General features: G+C 48.4%; 1 protein-coding gene across 1 annotated transcript; it reads left to right on the top strand.

Moving 5' to 3' along the window:
* Positions 1–14: 14 nt before the first annotated feature.
* On the top strand, positions 15–16,066 carry LOC135824745 (probable tRNA (uracil-O(2)-)-methyltransferase; the record flags this gene model as incomplete). Its single annotated transcript, XM_065337453.1, is given in 9 exon segments — positions 15–475; positions 3,809–3,977; positions 4,113–4,367; positions 4,787–4,913; positions 6,094–6,162; positions 10,676–10,783; positions 11,249–11,320; positions 12,461–12,567; positions 16,006–16,066. Coding segments are annotated over 9 exon segments (1,296 nt in total), but the record flags the coding sequence as incomplete, so codon positions are not given.
* Between the last annotated feature and the right edge of the window lie 1,641 nt (positions 16,067–17,707).

Below are 17,707 nucleotides of genomic sequence, written 5' to 3'. Positions count from 1 at the left end.
GATGAGTGAAATAATTCTCAACAAAACAATAATGTAGGAGTGGTGGAATACCACTCTTATGTAGCACCGATGAAATATCACTCGGAGGAGCAACAAAGTCGTTCAGCACATCAGTATTCTCCTGTATTTGCTCGTTCCGTATGAACCATGGAGCTGGCAGTGGTTGCTGTAGCTGAGACCTCGCCAAATTGTACTTTCGAGAATCTTGCAGAGGCTTTGGATGTCTGGTGTTTGCGTCCTCATGTTTTAAACAAGCGTATTGCATCTTGTCGAGTACTACACACGGTGCGAATAAGCAGGCCACAACTAGAAGAAGCCGTAGCAAGCGACCAGGTCTCAGAAAAACTACGCAATGCTGAATTTGATTTGCCTGAAGAAGACAGCGACTGTGTCATTGAGTGTAGAATTCGTGAGCTGACTAGTCGTCCTAATAAGTCTGGTGATGTACATAGGACATATGAGCTAATCGTAATAGGTAAGTTTCATAAGGTTGCCCTGTGCGCAGATTGTATTTTTTGCTAATACAATGGCATCTTGTTAAGAATGTACAATCATTTTGTTTTATTACTGTTATCAGTAGTGATCAAACGAGCTACTAGTATCGGGCAGGCCCGCCGCTATCGGGTCAGGTATTGGGTACCCTATACCTAACGCACAGTGGTTGAATGCAGCCATATCCATGCACCTGTGCTCATGCAGGGCACCGCACTCACAGGGCTTGTGAGTATGCTTAGGCATCTGTGGTTAGCACAACGAAAAACGGAAGCACACACACACACACACACAGAGTAAACACAGTACACACACACACACACACACACACACACACACACACACACACACACACACACACACACACACACACACACACACACACACACACACACACACACAGAGTACACACAGTACACACACACACACACACACACACACACACACACACACACACACACACACACACACACAAAATCAGATACAGTGCACTGACTGCCGCTATCTGGTATCTTGAATGTGAACTAGCTCAAGTAGAGCAAGATTTGAAATGGGGTAGCGGCCGTGCTCGCATTGGCAGACCTTGAAGAGAGGAGATCGATGTATTTCATCTTTTGCTTCTATTAAACCGATCCCGGCAAGGGTTAGGTCAGTGGTGAAGATATGATTTTTCTCTTACTCGCCCTGGACGATGAATGCAGTGAGATGTGTGTTACAGAGGAGAAAGATTTTCGTCTCCAAGTTCAAACTGATAAACAATGTACATAGCATTTCCATTTTCCACAAGGATGGGATAATAGTGCAAGTACGCTTGTAGAAAGCTGAGCTTTGAATCCCGGACGTTATGATTGTATTCTCAAACTCATGTAGCATGGAGTGAAATTGAAGGCCTCTGCATTCTTCTCAGAGGATTGGCATGCCCTAATCGGCTTCTTGAAGTATCAAGCTTGTTTGGCACATCAAGGATTATTATTCGGGGTGGGGGTTGTGCTGGCGTCTTGTGGCTTTTGCTCGACAGTCTACGTGGAGTAACTTGCAGCTCTGTGCTGCTACTACGGAGCACAGTATTCATGGAGAGAACAGGCATAGTAATGGAGATTGGATATACATGTAATGACACTCTTTCGGGAGACTGGTCCTCTGAGCATCCTTCTGCGCAGGCCACGAGTGGAAATATTATGACATTCCGCCCCTTGGGGATTCGAGCCACCTTCGAGCCAAGTTACGCACACAGAGAGAGAGCAGAGGGTACAGGTACATTATTATCACACCGTAATAATTATTTTTTGCTGTATGAGCAGATTACGCCCATGATTAACGAACAACTAAAATTTTTTGTTGTGAATTCGGTACTCACTGTACAAAACCGTGGAAAAGAGTTCACGTATACATTATCTGTACGGAAAAGTAGCATGCATGCAGCAGCCACGCACGGGGTCAAGACGAATTTCGCGTCATTGAACAGTGTATACCGAGAAATGAGAACAATGGAGAATAAAATAGAATGATATAGAGCAATATCGTTCAGCGTATTGACGACTCGGCTACAAATTGTACTTCTGCATGAGTGCAGCCGTAAACGCAGCATTGCTCTGCTGCAAGGCCTGCGTGTGCCATTGTTGACCCTCTTCCAGTGCTGTCATCACCTTTATGTCTTCGCGTCGCCTTTCTGACTCTACTTTCTCCTTCTCAGCATCGCGCTTGTGCAAATACCCAGCCCACTGGGTCTGCATGTTGACCTCATGCTCGAACTGCCTTGACTGCAGCTCAAGGTTGATGTCCTCGAGTTCCCGCAAGAAAGCGACCTGGCTCTGGCCTTTGCGGCCTGTCCCGTTGCGCTGCAGGTGATTTGGCAGCCACTGTTCGCTGAGGGGGTCTCCGGCAGCTCAGTGACATCCGTCTCTGAAAATACTGCACTGTCCCCCAACAGAGGTAGTTGATGCTGATTGTACTGGAGTTGCAGGTAGACTGATGCAGCTATTGCCATCATTAGCGTCCCATACGGCATCCCTGCTCGTGCTGGTGGTGCTGGCTGACAGGCAGCAAAAGGCGCTTGGGGAGGCCTCAGAGGCCTGAGATCAGGTGACGGTGGTCGTGACCGGCATTGCTGCACAACTGGTGTCGGGATTGATGAAGGCAAGGGCCCATCGGCACGTGCACCACCTAGCTAGTACCTCAGGTGTGCGCCTTTCGCTCACAGCCACCTCTTCGCAACTTCTCGGACCCCACGAGGGTAGTCCTTGAAGCACTTGGGAAAGGTGCGGAAGGTACTCCACTGGGAGTACGCGGCTTCCAGGTCGACGCTTTCCTCCACATTGTCACTATCGTGACTGGAGCCGGTCTGCTTTCGGAAGTGCTTTCGGAACAGGTCTCTGCCCTTCACCTTCGCACTGTCCGCCTTGTTCGATCTTGGGACGCATTGTATCGCTCCACCGAGCCAATGTCGGCAAGGTAGTCGTTGAGGTTCTTGACAACTTCAGCAACTTTCTCCGTGTTCGTCATCATTTTCTTGTCATTCTTGGCAAGCATCTCACCCCACAGCTCGAGGAACTTCTTCTCGGCATCGCTGGAAAAACAACTTTCGGCATGTTTGCTTCGGATAATTATCGGATAACAACTTCTCGTCAACTGCTCAGAAGGCACTTCAAAATGGAAAGAGAACACTTCAGGAATACTTCAAGGAACTTGTCAAGAACAGGGCACAATTTGTAGCATGCACTTTCACCTTCAGTTCACCAACGGTCACTTTTGCTCACTTTTGCTGGGGTGCAAAGTATAATCGTGAGCAAAAAGGACCTCGGCCAAGATGTAAAAAAAACCAGTTGCACGCATGTGTTCAAGTTAATCGTATTTGAGTAAATATCCTTGGAAACGGTACGATGAAAATGAGTTTTCATGTTGTGTGAATGGTGCAAAACAGGGAAATCTTCAGACAGTTTTTTTATTCATGTTGCTCACAGCGAAATTGACACGAAATACATCATCTGCGAAAGGTTATGGAAGATTGTAAAGATTACAAAGGGTGGAAAGAGGCAAAAAGTGGTACGGTCAGTACCGTAGTGACCGTACCGACGCCCCTGATATGGTTCCGCTGTTGGTAGAGTGTGTGTTGGCCGGCGGGGTGCAACTGCTACGTCTGTCCCTTTTGCCGACACTGGGGGGGGTGCAACTGCTACGTCTGTACCTTTTGCCGACACTGTGTGTGTGTGTGTGTGTGGAGGGGGGGGGGGGGGGGGTGCAACTGCTACGTCTGTCCCATTTTCCGACATGATAATGTGCCTTTTCTGTCCTGCTCTGTTGCTGTGGTTTCTTGCAGATAGCAGCGCGTGTTCGTATTGTTTCATACCTATTGCACTAGGAAGTGTGAACGAGGGTACGGATACCACATCCCCACCAGCCCGAGATGGACTGCCACAGCTGGGTCGCTGCCACTTGGAATGGCAGTATCAACTATCCATGCAGAAAAGCGATGACCTGTCGCTAAGGTATGCCGTATGTGTGCGCGTGTGCGTGTGTGTGGGGGGGGGGGGGGTAGCATAGCACGGAATCTAGTCCCTATTGGCCAGGTGTGTGTGTTTAAATGTTGCTTTGTTTTGCTGTACTTGTATTTCTACCTGTAGTGTTCTAGTGTGTGTGTCCAAACATCGGCCAGAAGACTGTCTGCCGCCGCCACCACCACAGTCACAGACCACACAGGAACTCAGTGGTGATCATGTGGAGACGACCGTCGTCAGCAAACCAGCAGTGGCGTCACTGCTGCCCGGTATTGGCCAAACCCTGCCTCGTGTAGGCTGGCTGGGCAAGACTCTCCTACCAAAGGTGGTGACATGGATGCGGCCTGCAACCACGCAAACACCCCAAGACAAGAATAGCAGGTAAGCTACATGTGCATAATAGAGAGGTTTTAAAGATGCACGTTATTTCCGAAGTGACGTGAAATTTCACGTCAAATTTGGCGTAAAATTCCAAATTTCGACGTGAGCTGCAGGTCACTCGCGTTGTTTTTCGACGAGCGAGCCAAATAACACGAGCTGAACTTCAACGTCACGTCAGAAATAACGTGCATCTTAACCTCTCCATTGCTATCGTTACGCATGTCCTTTCTGTTCACCTTGTTTAGAATGGCTGCTGCTTGGAAGTCCAGACGATCGACGGAAAATTCGTCGAGTCAGCAATATGTGACCGCTTTTATCCTTCTCTGCAATACTTTGTGATCTCTTTCTGTATACTTGTCTCGCTGCGCTGTGGCATTGTGCACCCACACACACATACACATACACACACTGCTGTGCAGGAATGGTACAGGTAGCAGCAGTACTGGGGGCAGTGGCTATCCCAAGTGCACTCCGCTGATTGACATGGATCGCTATAGCACACTCTACCAGCATCTCAAGATCAAGTATGGCAAGCACTTAGTCGAGGTAAGTCAAACAGCCGGTTGCAATGCCAGTTCAGGAACTAACAGCCATTCACTGACAGGCTCTACTCTCTCAACAATGGTGCATGTCTATCAGCAATGCCAGCACCATGCTTCTACAGGTGGCAAGTAGCGGCTTAAATCTCTGCTGTTACAGTTCTGTCACTTTGTTGACTTGAACTTCGCTGGCTTACAGAGCCAGCATCATGCCGCACGCATCTGTAACTGTGACAGAACATTGAATACAAACATGAATTTGACTCTTCTTTAAGTGCTGTACAGAATGAGTCGAACGACTTGCCACCGTGTTTGCGTAGCTAGTTGAAATCAATCCTACACAGCAATGCTATCATCTCAGGCAAGTTTTGATAGCTGAGATGATCTCCGGGACATGGGCTAACGATGGTGCAGGAATAATTCCTAAGCGTGATAACTGGCGGATATGCCAAGTAGTCAATTGCTTTGTGCGCAGCACTAACACGTGTCTGCCTCATCGAGATGCTGACAGATTTAGTGTTCTGTTCCACGCTTCCTCCCAGGAGCAGAAATCCAATGTCATTGGTGCTGATGAAAGCCAGACTCGGTACCCTGCCCGAATGGGTTTGGATGACGACGATTGCGATGATGCCTGGGATTGACTCTGTATGTAGCATGCTGTGGACTATACTGGACAACAATTGTTGGTCTCTCGCCTCAGATGCCTTCATTTGCTGTTGCCGCCGCCGCCACTGCTGCTGCTGCTTCTGCGTCGAGGCCAGCAGATCGGGAATGTCCAGGCTGGCCAGGGCCGAAGATCCGTCATTTTCCGCCATGAAAGGAAAACAGTTACATGTACCTTGCAAAACTAGAAGATTAGTGGCTCCTTGGTGATAATTACTTATGAGTTCCTGCACACTGCCTAATTTAAAAGATTTGTGCGTGTAATACATGCGCTTGTGTGTAGAATGATGTTTGTTCACATGGTGGTTTTGTGTGTGTCCATGTGTGCGTGTGTGTGTGTATTTGTGTGTGTCTGTGTCTGTGCATACATGCATGTGTGCGCATATGTTTGTGTGTGCACGTGTGTTTGGGTGTGTGCACGTGTGTGTTTGTGGGTGCGTGGGTGTGCGGGTGTGTATGTGTGTGCGTGTGTGCGTGTGTGAATGTTCACTTGTGTGGTGGTGCTCTTTTCCGTTTGAGTCCAGGTGTGGCCTGAACGTACGGACCCGCACAAGTTTGTGTATGAGGACTGTGCCATTGCAGCGTACCTTCTTGTGAGTACTTTGATTCACGTGTAGCACATACACAGTATGTAACTGCAGAGTATAAAGAACGAAACGAGAGAGAGAGAAATGAGGGAGGGAGAGAGAGAGAGTTACACACGGCCGTCGCTTATCAAATCCTGCAAGTTGGAATTGGAACTTGCTGGCAGCGGCTCGTGTCGGTCTTGGACTCACAGTGTTGCTAGCATCGACACTTGGGTGCTTCGGCGGTGCGACTGCAATGGCCTCGCTAGTCGGCTGAGCTGTGGCAGCTGAGGATTCTGAAGGGCTCGAATTTCTGTCTGGTGTGCAGGCCTTCTTGACGTAAGATGTGGTGCTGAAGTACATGCGCACATATCCAGTGCCGCATGGCAGCGGAATCTTGTCTTACGTCCACGTCCACCCCATTGATGATACGAGTCGCTTTCCCGTCGTCTGTGAATGCGAATGTTGGAATGGCTAACACATTGCGACGGCCCATCAGATTGTTGGTGGAGTTCATCAAGCATTCAACAAATGCGTTGATTATCTCGTTATCAGGCCAAACACCCCTCTTCAGGGCAGCCCTTGCCTGTCCTGTTCCTGCACCCTCTTCAGTTTACGAACGGCAACATTAGAAGCCATTAACAAAGCCTTCTCCACCTGAACAAGGGTATCTCTTGACAATCTCAAAGACAACCAACTGCAATCAACTGCTCGAAAGTCTATTGCAGTTTGAGTTTGGGGCATTTGCTCACTTTGCCAATGTTGAGTATTTCACAACGGACGACGGGACAGTAGACGGAGCGAAATGAGTTCTAGCCAAGATCGTCAGTCAGTCGAGAGAGAGAGAGAGAGAAATAATGAAAAATAGCTGACCTGCATGACTTGGACGAGACGAGGTAGACATAGACGAGACGAGGTTGAAGACGAGACGAGACTGACGACGAGACGAATGCCGGGCGGTAGAGAACGAGAGTCGTGGGTTCCGAGCAATGGTCGGACGCCAATGTTGAGTATGAATTAGGACAACTGACGACATCTTCTCCAGACATTGCATTGAAGACTCTGCCACATGAATACCTGGATGTAAATGCGATATTGCCATTGGTGACAGGTCTGAGACCGAGGGAAAGACATCTGACTCTTGGAGAGCTCACTCCAATCGGTGTGCAGGCCTTCTTGACCTAAGATGCTGCATGCTTGTGTATGTGCTGCTGAAGTACATGCGCACATATCCAGTGCCGCATGGCAGCGGAATCTTGTCTTACGTCCACGAGCTGCTTCCCGAATATATGATACGCTGCAGACAGGCAAACAAAGGCTCCGCAGTCGTACATATTTCTTTGTTGCGGCAAGTCATCCACCTTAACCTGTTCCCAAACTTGTCCAGATGGGCCAATGAGTTCCATGGCTGTTGCAGCATGTACAGTCGGATTGCTGGTTTTAGTGGAGTCATAATGGTCAATAACGTGGGCATTAGTGTCCAGTACCATCAGTACCCAGTGTGCAGGGAAATGTAAAGACATTATGATGAAGTTGAATTCAACCTGATCCTTTTTTTTACTGTTCCTGTGTACGGAGACTCCCTCGATTTAGGCCAAGGGGCCGTCCAAGGTTACCAATAGTATTTTCATTTGGGGGTGGGTGGGTTTGAAGGAGTTTCGTTTTGAAAATAATTATTGACAATGAATGCAGATGGAGAATGCCCAGTTACATGTGGGTGTCGAAAATTATCATCAATATTTTATTTGAATTCGTTTTACCTGCAGAAAAGGTAGGTGGGTGGGTGCTGAAAAATACTAAAACTTTTCGTTTTGCAAAAACTATTGGTAACCGCGGACGGCCCCTAAGGCCTGTGGAGAATCCATAAATACAAATACAAATACAAAATACATGTGTACGTTAGTATATTGCTCGCCGTTGATGTATGTATACGTTTTGGTGGCAATCGATATGACGGTAACGGTGTTATCATCTTGTAGCTCTCTTCGCAGAACGGTAGCTTCTTCTGAGACCGAGGGCATTACACATAGGTGTATAGTACCCCTCATTTGTTCTCAAGTCCGTATTCCCTTTCTCAGGCCGACTTGTAATGTGGTGTTTGGGTAAGGTGAAGTGTTTCTCCAGACAGACTCCTCTGCAGTTAGAAATGGATGAGTTGTCTTTGCGCTCTTCTGTCCGGTGAGAATAAGACCAGTTCCCTACTCACAGCCAGAACACCTTTTGCCGTGCCAACTTCAATATGGCGTCCGTGTGGGGCAGTTTGAGAAAGTTTTTTTTGCCGCATCGTGCATAGCGAGCTAGCGGCCCCCCCCGAAGTTCAATTACGTTTCCGTCGCACAAGTTCTAAAAGTTATTGTGTTGTCTAAATTTCCCTCCAGTAGAGTATGGCTGCTATGGTCGCTGGCCTTTCTGAGCCTTTCTCTTTTGCAACAAAGTGGTGGTAGGGAAGAGGGTGTCTCTTTTTTAAATACATTTTTTAACTATGTTCTCATACCCAGCTCGAAAAATGACGAAAATAAATAATGAAAGACAATGGTACGGAGACTAGGACAAACGTGACAACTACTGAGCAGGGGCTGCACCGAGACGCAGCAGTGATGGTGGGGCATTGATGACTCTGCCGACCTGAGGTCTCGGCATCACGGCAAAAGCACGCACCAAAAACAAAAGATAGAACTGTACGGGTCAGCAAAATGAAAAGAAAGCAAGGCTTAACACCAGCGGGTGTACGGGAGAAACTATGATACTGTGGAGAATTACAGGGGTTGTGGCTGGGAGGAGCATCATGGCGAGTCGATTGTCCGAGCCAGTTGTGTTGCGTAGATAGGGATAGACGAGAGCAGCTTCATAGCGAGTTGACTGCCCAGAGCCAGTTTTTACTTCGTAGATGGCGATAAACGTTCGTTTTAAATGATTGCATTCCCTTTCTGTGGGGAAGGTGGGAAAGAAGAGCGGCGGGGATAGAGTTCCGATCACTAATGCTGCAGTGCTTCATTGCCAGCGGGGCAGATGCAGGCAACTGGTGTTGGAGCTCTGCCCGAAGTAGACTGCTGCACGCCCACGTATATCACCCTGTCCGTAGTGTTCTGTCCAGGTATCGCTTCCTGCGAAGCCACGATAGTGTGGATCTTCGTCGCCGATCTTCAAGCCATGACGATCTTAGTTTTCTTTTAGTGGAGGAGGCTGCCTCGTCCATGAGCCTTGTTAAGGAGAACAGTGATAAGACGAAACTTTCGCTTTAGAAGAACCAGTATTCATAACTCAATTTGGATAAACCAATGGGTATTCACTATTCACCACGTGTAACATATGGATAAGAAGAACTCCCGTTATCGGGAACAAATGCTATCGGTCCCTTGGTGTTCGTCCTAAAGAGATTTGACAAATGCTATCGGTCCCTTGGTGTTCGTCCTAAAGAGATTTGACAAATGCTATCGGTCCCTTGGTGTTCGTCCTAAAGAGATTTGACAAATGCTATCGGTCCCTTGGTGTTCGTCCTGAAGAGATTTGACAAATGCTATCGGTCCCTTTGGTGTTCTCCCTAAAGAGATTTGACAAATGCTATCGGTCCCTTGGTGTTCGTCCTAAAGAGATTTGACAAATGCTATCGGTCCCTTGGTGTTCGTCCTAAAGAGATTTGACAAATGCTATCGGTCCCTTGGTGTTCGTCCTAAAGAGATTTGACAAATGCTATCGGTCCCTTGGTGTTCGTCCTAAAGAGATTTGACAAATGCTATCGGTCCCTTGGTGTTCGTCCTAAAGAGATTTGACAAATGCTATCGGTCCCTTGGTGTTCGTCCTAAAGAGATTTGACAAATGCTATCGGTCCCTTGGTGTTCGTCCTAAAGAGATTTGACAAATGCTATCGGTCCCTTGGTGTTCGTCCTAAAGAGATTTGATTGTAACATGTAGTAGGGTATGGGTGGTAAATGCATGCCACATAGCACGCCACACAACAAAGGGTTCCTATTTTAAAGCTGCAAACTCTGGCAAAGAGTACTGCGTCTCTCACCACCACTATCACCAGTATGCTCCTGGCGCCCTGTCAATGCATGGTTGGTGTTGGGGAGTTGTACATTTACCAATATACTAGTATCGCCAGGTGTGTGTATCATGCTCTGCTGTATTGACTGCTGCATGCTGAATCATTCGTCGAAGCCAAGCTCCAGTCTAACAGGCATGAGCGTACGTCATAATTATTTCAGCCAAGTTGTCACTGTCTCATCTGCTCCTAGTACTAGTATGTGCAAGGTGCTAGCTAATGTCCCAGCCACCTTTACCGGATATTGCTAGCCATACATCGTCGACCAGCAAGGCACAGACTGATGGTTGTAGTGATGGTGTAGGTGTTAAAAAGCACCTTTTGCTAGAACTTTGCAGCCTTGAGAGCGTTTATCTGGGCAGGTGTGTATTTACCGCCATATTTCCAGATGTGTTTATCACCCTTAGTTTTCCACTCCAGTATCTATAATTCTGCAGTGCAGCATTTCAATCATTTTTATTTGAGACATGCCTTCTTTGTTCTTTCCGAACTGCCCAGGTGTTGTGGGAGGAAGAAAGAGAACGACTTGCGCTAACTCAAAAGCAATCGTTTGTTGACTTAGGCTGTGGCAATGGCTTGCTTGTGCATCTCCTGGCATCTGAAGGGGTAAGGCACTGACCAACTGTCTATACGTGCATGTATTGGTAGTGTGCTTGCTTTCTCAATTCCCTATACCTTCATCTTACTTTGCCATTCTCTCCTCTCCTCTCCCCCCCCCCCCCTCTCTCTCTCTCTCTCTCTCTTTTCTCTCTTTCTCTCATTGTTCTCTCCCTTCGCTTTGTCTCCTCCTCTTTACCTAGTTTGTTGGTGTTATTTACACCACAGTCCTAGAGGACCAGCATTGCTGACTCGTAGATTGTTTGTGTAATGACTGCATACATGTATCGTGGGACGTTGTTCTATTGCAGATCTGTTGATGATTGCCCTGTGAACTTCTCCCTTTCTGAATCTGCATGTTTGCACGGTTGTGTTTGCCCATGGATCTGCCCCTATATGTGTGTTTGCCCATGGATCTGCCCCTATATGTGTGTATGCATGACCAATGTGCCATTGGTTGTCCATGTGCTGCAGCATCCCGGCAAAGGTATTGACTTGCGCAAGCGTCGCATCTGGGATCTGTACGGACCGCAGACTGTCCTAGAGGTAAGCTATGGCCATGGCTGAATATGCTGAGCACCACCACCAGCACTACCACCACCACCAGCACTACCACCACCACCAGCACTACCACCACCACCAGCAGCACCACCAGCACCACCACCAGCACCACCACCTCCACCACCACCAGCACCACCTCCACCACCACCAGCACCACCACCACCAGCAGCACCACCACCACCAGCACCACCACCTCCACCACCACCAGCACCACCACCAGCACCACCACCAGCACCACCACCAGCACCACCACCTCCACCACCACCAGCACCACCAGCACCACCTCCACCAACACCACCACCACCTCCACCACCACCAGCACCACCACCAGCACCACCTACACCACCACCAGCACCAACACCACCAGCACCACCTCCACCAGCACCAGCACCACCTCCACCACCACCAGCACCACCTCCACCAGCACCAGCACCAGAGAAAGCGGTCTTTAGTGGCAGGTGGTCCTTAGTTAGAGGTTTGCATCGCACAACCATATAGGAATGTGAGACCGTCCGTGCCTGGCGAAGTGGTCTGTAGTACCAGGCTGGTCGCTAGTCATGGTGGTCTTTAGTTACAGGTTTTATTGTATGCTGTTGCATCATACTCACAACCCTAGTCACTGAGTATCTATGTATGCTGTTGCATCATGCTCACAACCCTAGTCACTGAGTATCTATGTATACTGTTGCATCATGCTCACAACCCTAGTCACTGAGTATCTATGTATACTGTTGCATCATACTCACAACCCTAGTCACTGAGTATCTATGTATACTGTTGCATCATGCTCACAACCCTAGTCACGGAGTATCTATGTATACTGTTGCATCATACTCACAACCCTAGTCACTGAGTATCTATGTATACTGTTGCATCATGCTCACAACCCTAGTCACTGAGTATCTATGTATACTGTTGCATCATACTCACAACCCTAGTCACTGAGTATCTATGTATACTGTTGCATCATGCTCACAACCCTAGTCACTGAGTATCTATGTATACTGTTGCATCATACTCACAACCCTAGTCACTGAGTATCTATGTATACTGTTGCATCATACTCACAATCCATTGTTGTTTGTTCTGGTTGTTCTCGTATTGTGTCGTGTGCCCCTTGCACAGGAACATGCCATAGAGCCGTCTGACTCATCATTGTTCCCGCACACTGACTGGATTATCGGTAATCATTCCGACGAGTTAACACCCTGGATACCATTGATCACAGCCAGGTAGGGCCCGGTGTAATATGCCCGAAACTTTGCCGAAAATGCTTTTGGGAAATTCTCGTAAACCTTGCCGAAACCTTGCCGAAAATGCTCGGAAAATGCTCACTTTTTTGTAATCCTTAGCACACGCCGTCAAAAGACTCAAAACCAGGGAGTCAGAAAATACCGGTATTTTACGTCTCCCTGGTCAAAACCATTATTTTCAATTCATAAACCATGTAAACTACTCAACAAGAAGATAACCCACGGAATGCGGAAGTGACGTTCTTGTTTGGGAAGTTTTTCTTCTCTCAATTTTGATACACAACGTTGTCAACGGCCAAGTACTCCGTTTCCCCCAAAATGCTGCATCACGAGCCCAAAGTGCTGGGTTCGCGGATTGTACCGAAAATGCTCTAAAAAATGCCGGCATATTACACGGGGGCCTACAGCCAGGTAAGGAGTTTTTAAAGGACAAGCACGCACGCACACCTACACACACGCACGCGCACACACACACACACACACACACACACACTTGTACTTACTTGCACTAACTGTCTTGTTGCTCACGGCCAAAACTGGTCACGTGTGTCTCCCCGGGAGAGGGGACACACACACACGCACACACACGCACACACACACACACACACACTAACGCACGCACGCATGCACGCACACACACACACACACACACACACACTAACGCACGCATGCACGCACACACACACACACACTGATGTCCAGGCCTGAAACGATCGTGGATTCCATCTAGTACTGCATATAGTATGGGATTACAGTCGTCCCTTGTTAGTCCAGGAATTTGTAAACCAGCACTGTCACCTGATAATACACCCAGCTGTGCTGGGAGTGCTCAATACCACGGAGGAAAACATGTTAGACAGAACAACAAGGCACAAGGCTAGGTTGTTGCAACTTGTCTGCAGAGTGTGTATACAATTTTTTTTACTATGTTCACAATCTTTTAAATTAACATACCCATCTCGAAAAGATTAATGAATGACAATGGTACTGAGACTAGGACAAACGTGACAACTACTGAGCAGGCGCTGCACCGAGACGCAGCAGTGATGGCGGGGCATTGATGGCTCTGCCGACCTGAGGTTTCGGTATCACGGCCAAAAACACACCAAAAAAAAGAAAAAAAAAGAAAAGACCTGTACGGGTCAGAAAAATGAGAGAAAGCAAGGCTTAACACCAGCGAGTGTGCGGGAGAAACTATGAATCTGACACTAATACTATGTAGACGAAAGGAGCATCATAGCGAATCGACTGCCCAGAGCCAGTTTGTGCTTTGTAGATGGCGATAAACGTTCGTTTTAAATGATTGCATTCCCTTGCTGTGGGGGGGGGGGGGGCTGGGAAAGAAGAGCGGCGGGGAGGGAGTTCCAATCGGTAATGCTGCAGTGTGGGAACGAGTTCTTCACTGACAGCGGGGCAGATGCCGGCAGCTGGTGTTGGAGCTGGTGGTCATGGCCAATGACACTACAGGTACTGCAGCTTGGACAGGCAGGCAAGCGAGGCAACAGTACGGCGGATGGCCAGGCTGGGTAGGTGTGCACCAGGGCCTATAACCTGAAGTGCGCGGCGCTGAACATTGTTCACTTGCTGGAGGTTCAGAGATGTTTCAGAGGTGGCTGGCCTCGTACCTGGACGCTCGTTCTCTACAGTGCCTCGTTGGAGTCTAGCTTCTGGGAGGGTGGTGTCGAGATGATCGATTTGGGTAAGATCGCCAGGGGCACAGGACTTCGGCCGATAGACTGCTCCAACGTCGGGCTGATGCTGCAGGAGTAGGTGCTGTAATTCGGGAAGTTTGCTAGGCCGAAAGCGTTGGTGCATAGATTGCGAAAATGCTTGCTACCCTTCATTGCAGGAGGAAGATGGGGAGGGAACTGTGGTGTAAGCGGGTGCATAGTGACATGCATGGCTAAGGGTCCTAAAATCTAATGAAATACCTAACAAAATCATGCTAAAGAAAAGAACGAAGAAGCTGAAGGGAGACACGAGGTTGAAGTAGGACAGGGAAAACCAGATTGTGTATGTATACCTAGGGCTACACAGGGGGAGAAGACGTTATGTGCGTCAAGTGTTCTGCGTGTTGCTTGACGCAGTGGTCTTTTTCGCTTTCTTCTTCCCCTGGATATCACTGGAAACTGCCACTGGGGAGGACGATTCCCGCAGCCTCTGGCGGGAACAGTCTGCCAGTATGGCCAATGGCGGCTCTAGCCTCATCGCCCGCAGGGAGTTTCCCCTCAGATGGACATTCAGACTCCTGGGCCCAGCTGCTGTCAGGAGACAGAGTCAGGTCAAGTTCCACGTGGTTGCTTAGTTGTTTTATCCTCATGCTCAGGTCACGTTTTGACATTTACAGCGGAAGCTAAGTCTAGGCTTCCATGTGTACCTGTGCCCTCCTCCAGGGGTCCCGAGTCGACCTTACCAGCTGGAGCAACGCCCAGGCTCTCGTGCTGTGGCCATGCTTTGTAGTGACTTTCCCGTATCGAACGATGGAAACATGATTCCCGTATGGTTTAAGGGCGTCCATCAATGCAATGTCCGAGATCCAGACAGGGAGATCAGATATGTTCAGCTGGAGGATCGAATCCAGTACATTTGAAACCGAAACAGTCTTATCCAATAGAGAAAAGCCCTCCTGAACAACACGCTCTAGACTGGCGATGGACATGAAGGTTACAATGCACTCATGCTGAGAACTTATCTGCAAAGATGTGAGGTCGTTGTACCCAGCATCTCCAAGTGCATTCGCGACATCCACCACTTTGGTCCCCAGTGGGCAATCGAATTTCCCGGACGTCTCGCACATCTCCTCGGAGCTCAGTGCCATCCACCGGGGTCTCGAGTTACCAGAGCTCGCCATGGTTGGTGGTAAGGGTACGCCCTAGATCTGCTTAATATTCAAAAACTACCACTTTCACAAAAGGATGCAGAGCTCTCAAAACTGCATCCGCATCCTACAAGTGCAGTGGCAAACAGTCCATGCATGTATGCATGCTGGCGCACTGCAGGAGTTCTTTGGAAGTGTGCAGGAGTTTGTACATTTGACTCTTAGTTTGGAATTACACCAGAAGTCCGAACGGAAATCTAGTGCCGGTTCACATTGCCATGGTTTTTGAAATCGTTTGTTGTTTTTTGTCGCTTGTCCTGTTGTTATTATGTGTGTTGGTGTTGTCTGTTGTTGTCTGTTTATCATTGTATGTATGTGTGTGTGTGTGTGTGTGTGTGTGTGTGTGTGTGTGTGTGTGTGTGTGTGTGTGTGTGTGTGTGTGTGTGTGTGCGTGTGCGTGCGTGTGCATGCGTGCGTGAGTGTGTGTGTGTGTGTGTGTGTGTGTGTGTGTGCGTGCGTGCGTGAGTGTGTGCACGCGTGTGTGCGTGTGTGTGTTTGTGTGTGTGCGTGCGTGCGTGCGTGCGTGTTGGCACCTGTAGGTCAGCGTACACTACTCGCTTCTTTCTACTGCCATGTTGCTTCTTTGACTTCCATGCCAAGGTACTGGATGAGACTACTGTAGCAGACAGTGGAACAGTTGCCTGTGTACATCATGTAGAGGGGACGGCTCGATACCGGGACGTTTTGACAGCCAAATTTGTATAGACCCAAACCGATCATCAGCGTTGATTTTTCACTCGAAATATGTTTGTGGAAGGAAACTGGCATGTTGAAGTTTGCTCTGGGGCCAGAGTCAATCGAACTGAGCCACTCCTTTGTGTTGACCCATTGCCTCCAAGTTGCCCAATTTTTCGCTTCAAAAAAGTTCAAATCAGAGGTGGCTCCAAACCGGACACGTTTTAGAGTGCACGTCAAATTCACTCTGGGTCTGAAATTAGGTAATTGCTATCGCTCCACGACGGCCAGTACAGAGTAACAATAAGCCGTGTGTGTGCTTCCATTAGTTTTGATTGGTATGCGGTGCTTTATTGGCGAGAGGCGAGCCGCTGTTTACCTGCGACAAGAAGTTGATTTTTCGAAAGTCGTAAAACTCAAGTCGCAGTGCGAAGCAACACGTCAAAAACTCACCTGCTTGATATGGCGCTTCTGGTCATCGCAGAGCCATGAAATTTTGGCTCGGAGTATAACACATCGTAGTCTCACTGTGACGTATGTTTTCTAATCAAAATACCAAGAGAGAAAGTGAATATTGAGTCCGTTCCGGTTTGCAACCGGTGTCCTATTTGAAACCGTCCCCTCTACATGTAGTAGTAGTGTTTTGGCTCTAACATACACTTTGTTTTGCATCGGACAGACTATTCTGAGGACCCTGTCCAGTCTTTAATTTCGTTTCCAATCGTTTGACCTCGGATGTAGACTCCGTTGTCAGTTACATGGGCATCTTGGTTTTGAGCTTTGTCAGTGGGTCAGAATGCATGATGTAATATCTCGGTGACAGTGCATTATCTCAGTGACAGTGCATTACAGTTGGACCTCGCTTATCCGGTCCTCTTTTATCTGGATCCCTCGCCATCCGGATCAAAATCGCTGGTTACCGATTTACAGCATGTGCTATGCATACATACCGTATGTGTGTTCGATTATCCGGTTCCCTCGCCTACCTTGTTGTTTTTTTGGAAAACGGATGTGTGCGGTTAAAGGGGAAGTTAAGGCAAAAATTAAAATTTCACCAGTTGTAGTCTTCGGGGTACTGAGTCGAATGGTCTTGGTCCGAGGAAGCTGAGACGCTCCCTTCCTACTTGAATCCCAATCGAACTCGCGCACTTCCACCGAAACTGGGTGACTGCGCCCTACTAGATGGGGATTTGTATGCAAAATGTCACTAAAAGTGCCATTTCGTTCTTATTAAAGCACGGATGACCGCGATTGGCCCATATGTTGTAGTCTTTTGGACGCCGAGTCGACTGGTTTTGGTCCGAAAAGGCTGCGATGCAGCGTTCCTCCTTTATTCCCAATCGAACATGGTTGAACAAGTGGTCACGTGCTCCTGGGTGCCCAAATCACCTGGTCACCACGCCAGCAGGTGACAACTTTCACACCAAGGTTCAACTCGAGTTCAACTCGAGTGACAGGACTGCACCCAAAAAAGGTCAAACAGGCTAGTAAGTTGTACCCTGCAGGCACGGTGACCAGGTGACTGGCGTACGCAGGAGCACGTGACCGCTTGTTCAACCATGTTCG

This window comes from Sycon ciliatum, chromosome 9 (assembly GCF_964019385.1).
Source record: "Sycon ciliatum chromosome 9, ocSycCili1.1, whole genome shotgun sequence".
Taxonomy (NCBI): Eukaryota; Metazoa; Porifera; class Calcarea; order Leucosolenida; family Sycettidae; genus Sycon; species Sycon ciliatum.
Note: the sequence above shows the minus strand (reverse complement) of the source record. Positions and strands in the feature narration are given on the sequence as shown.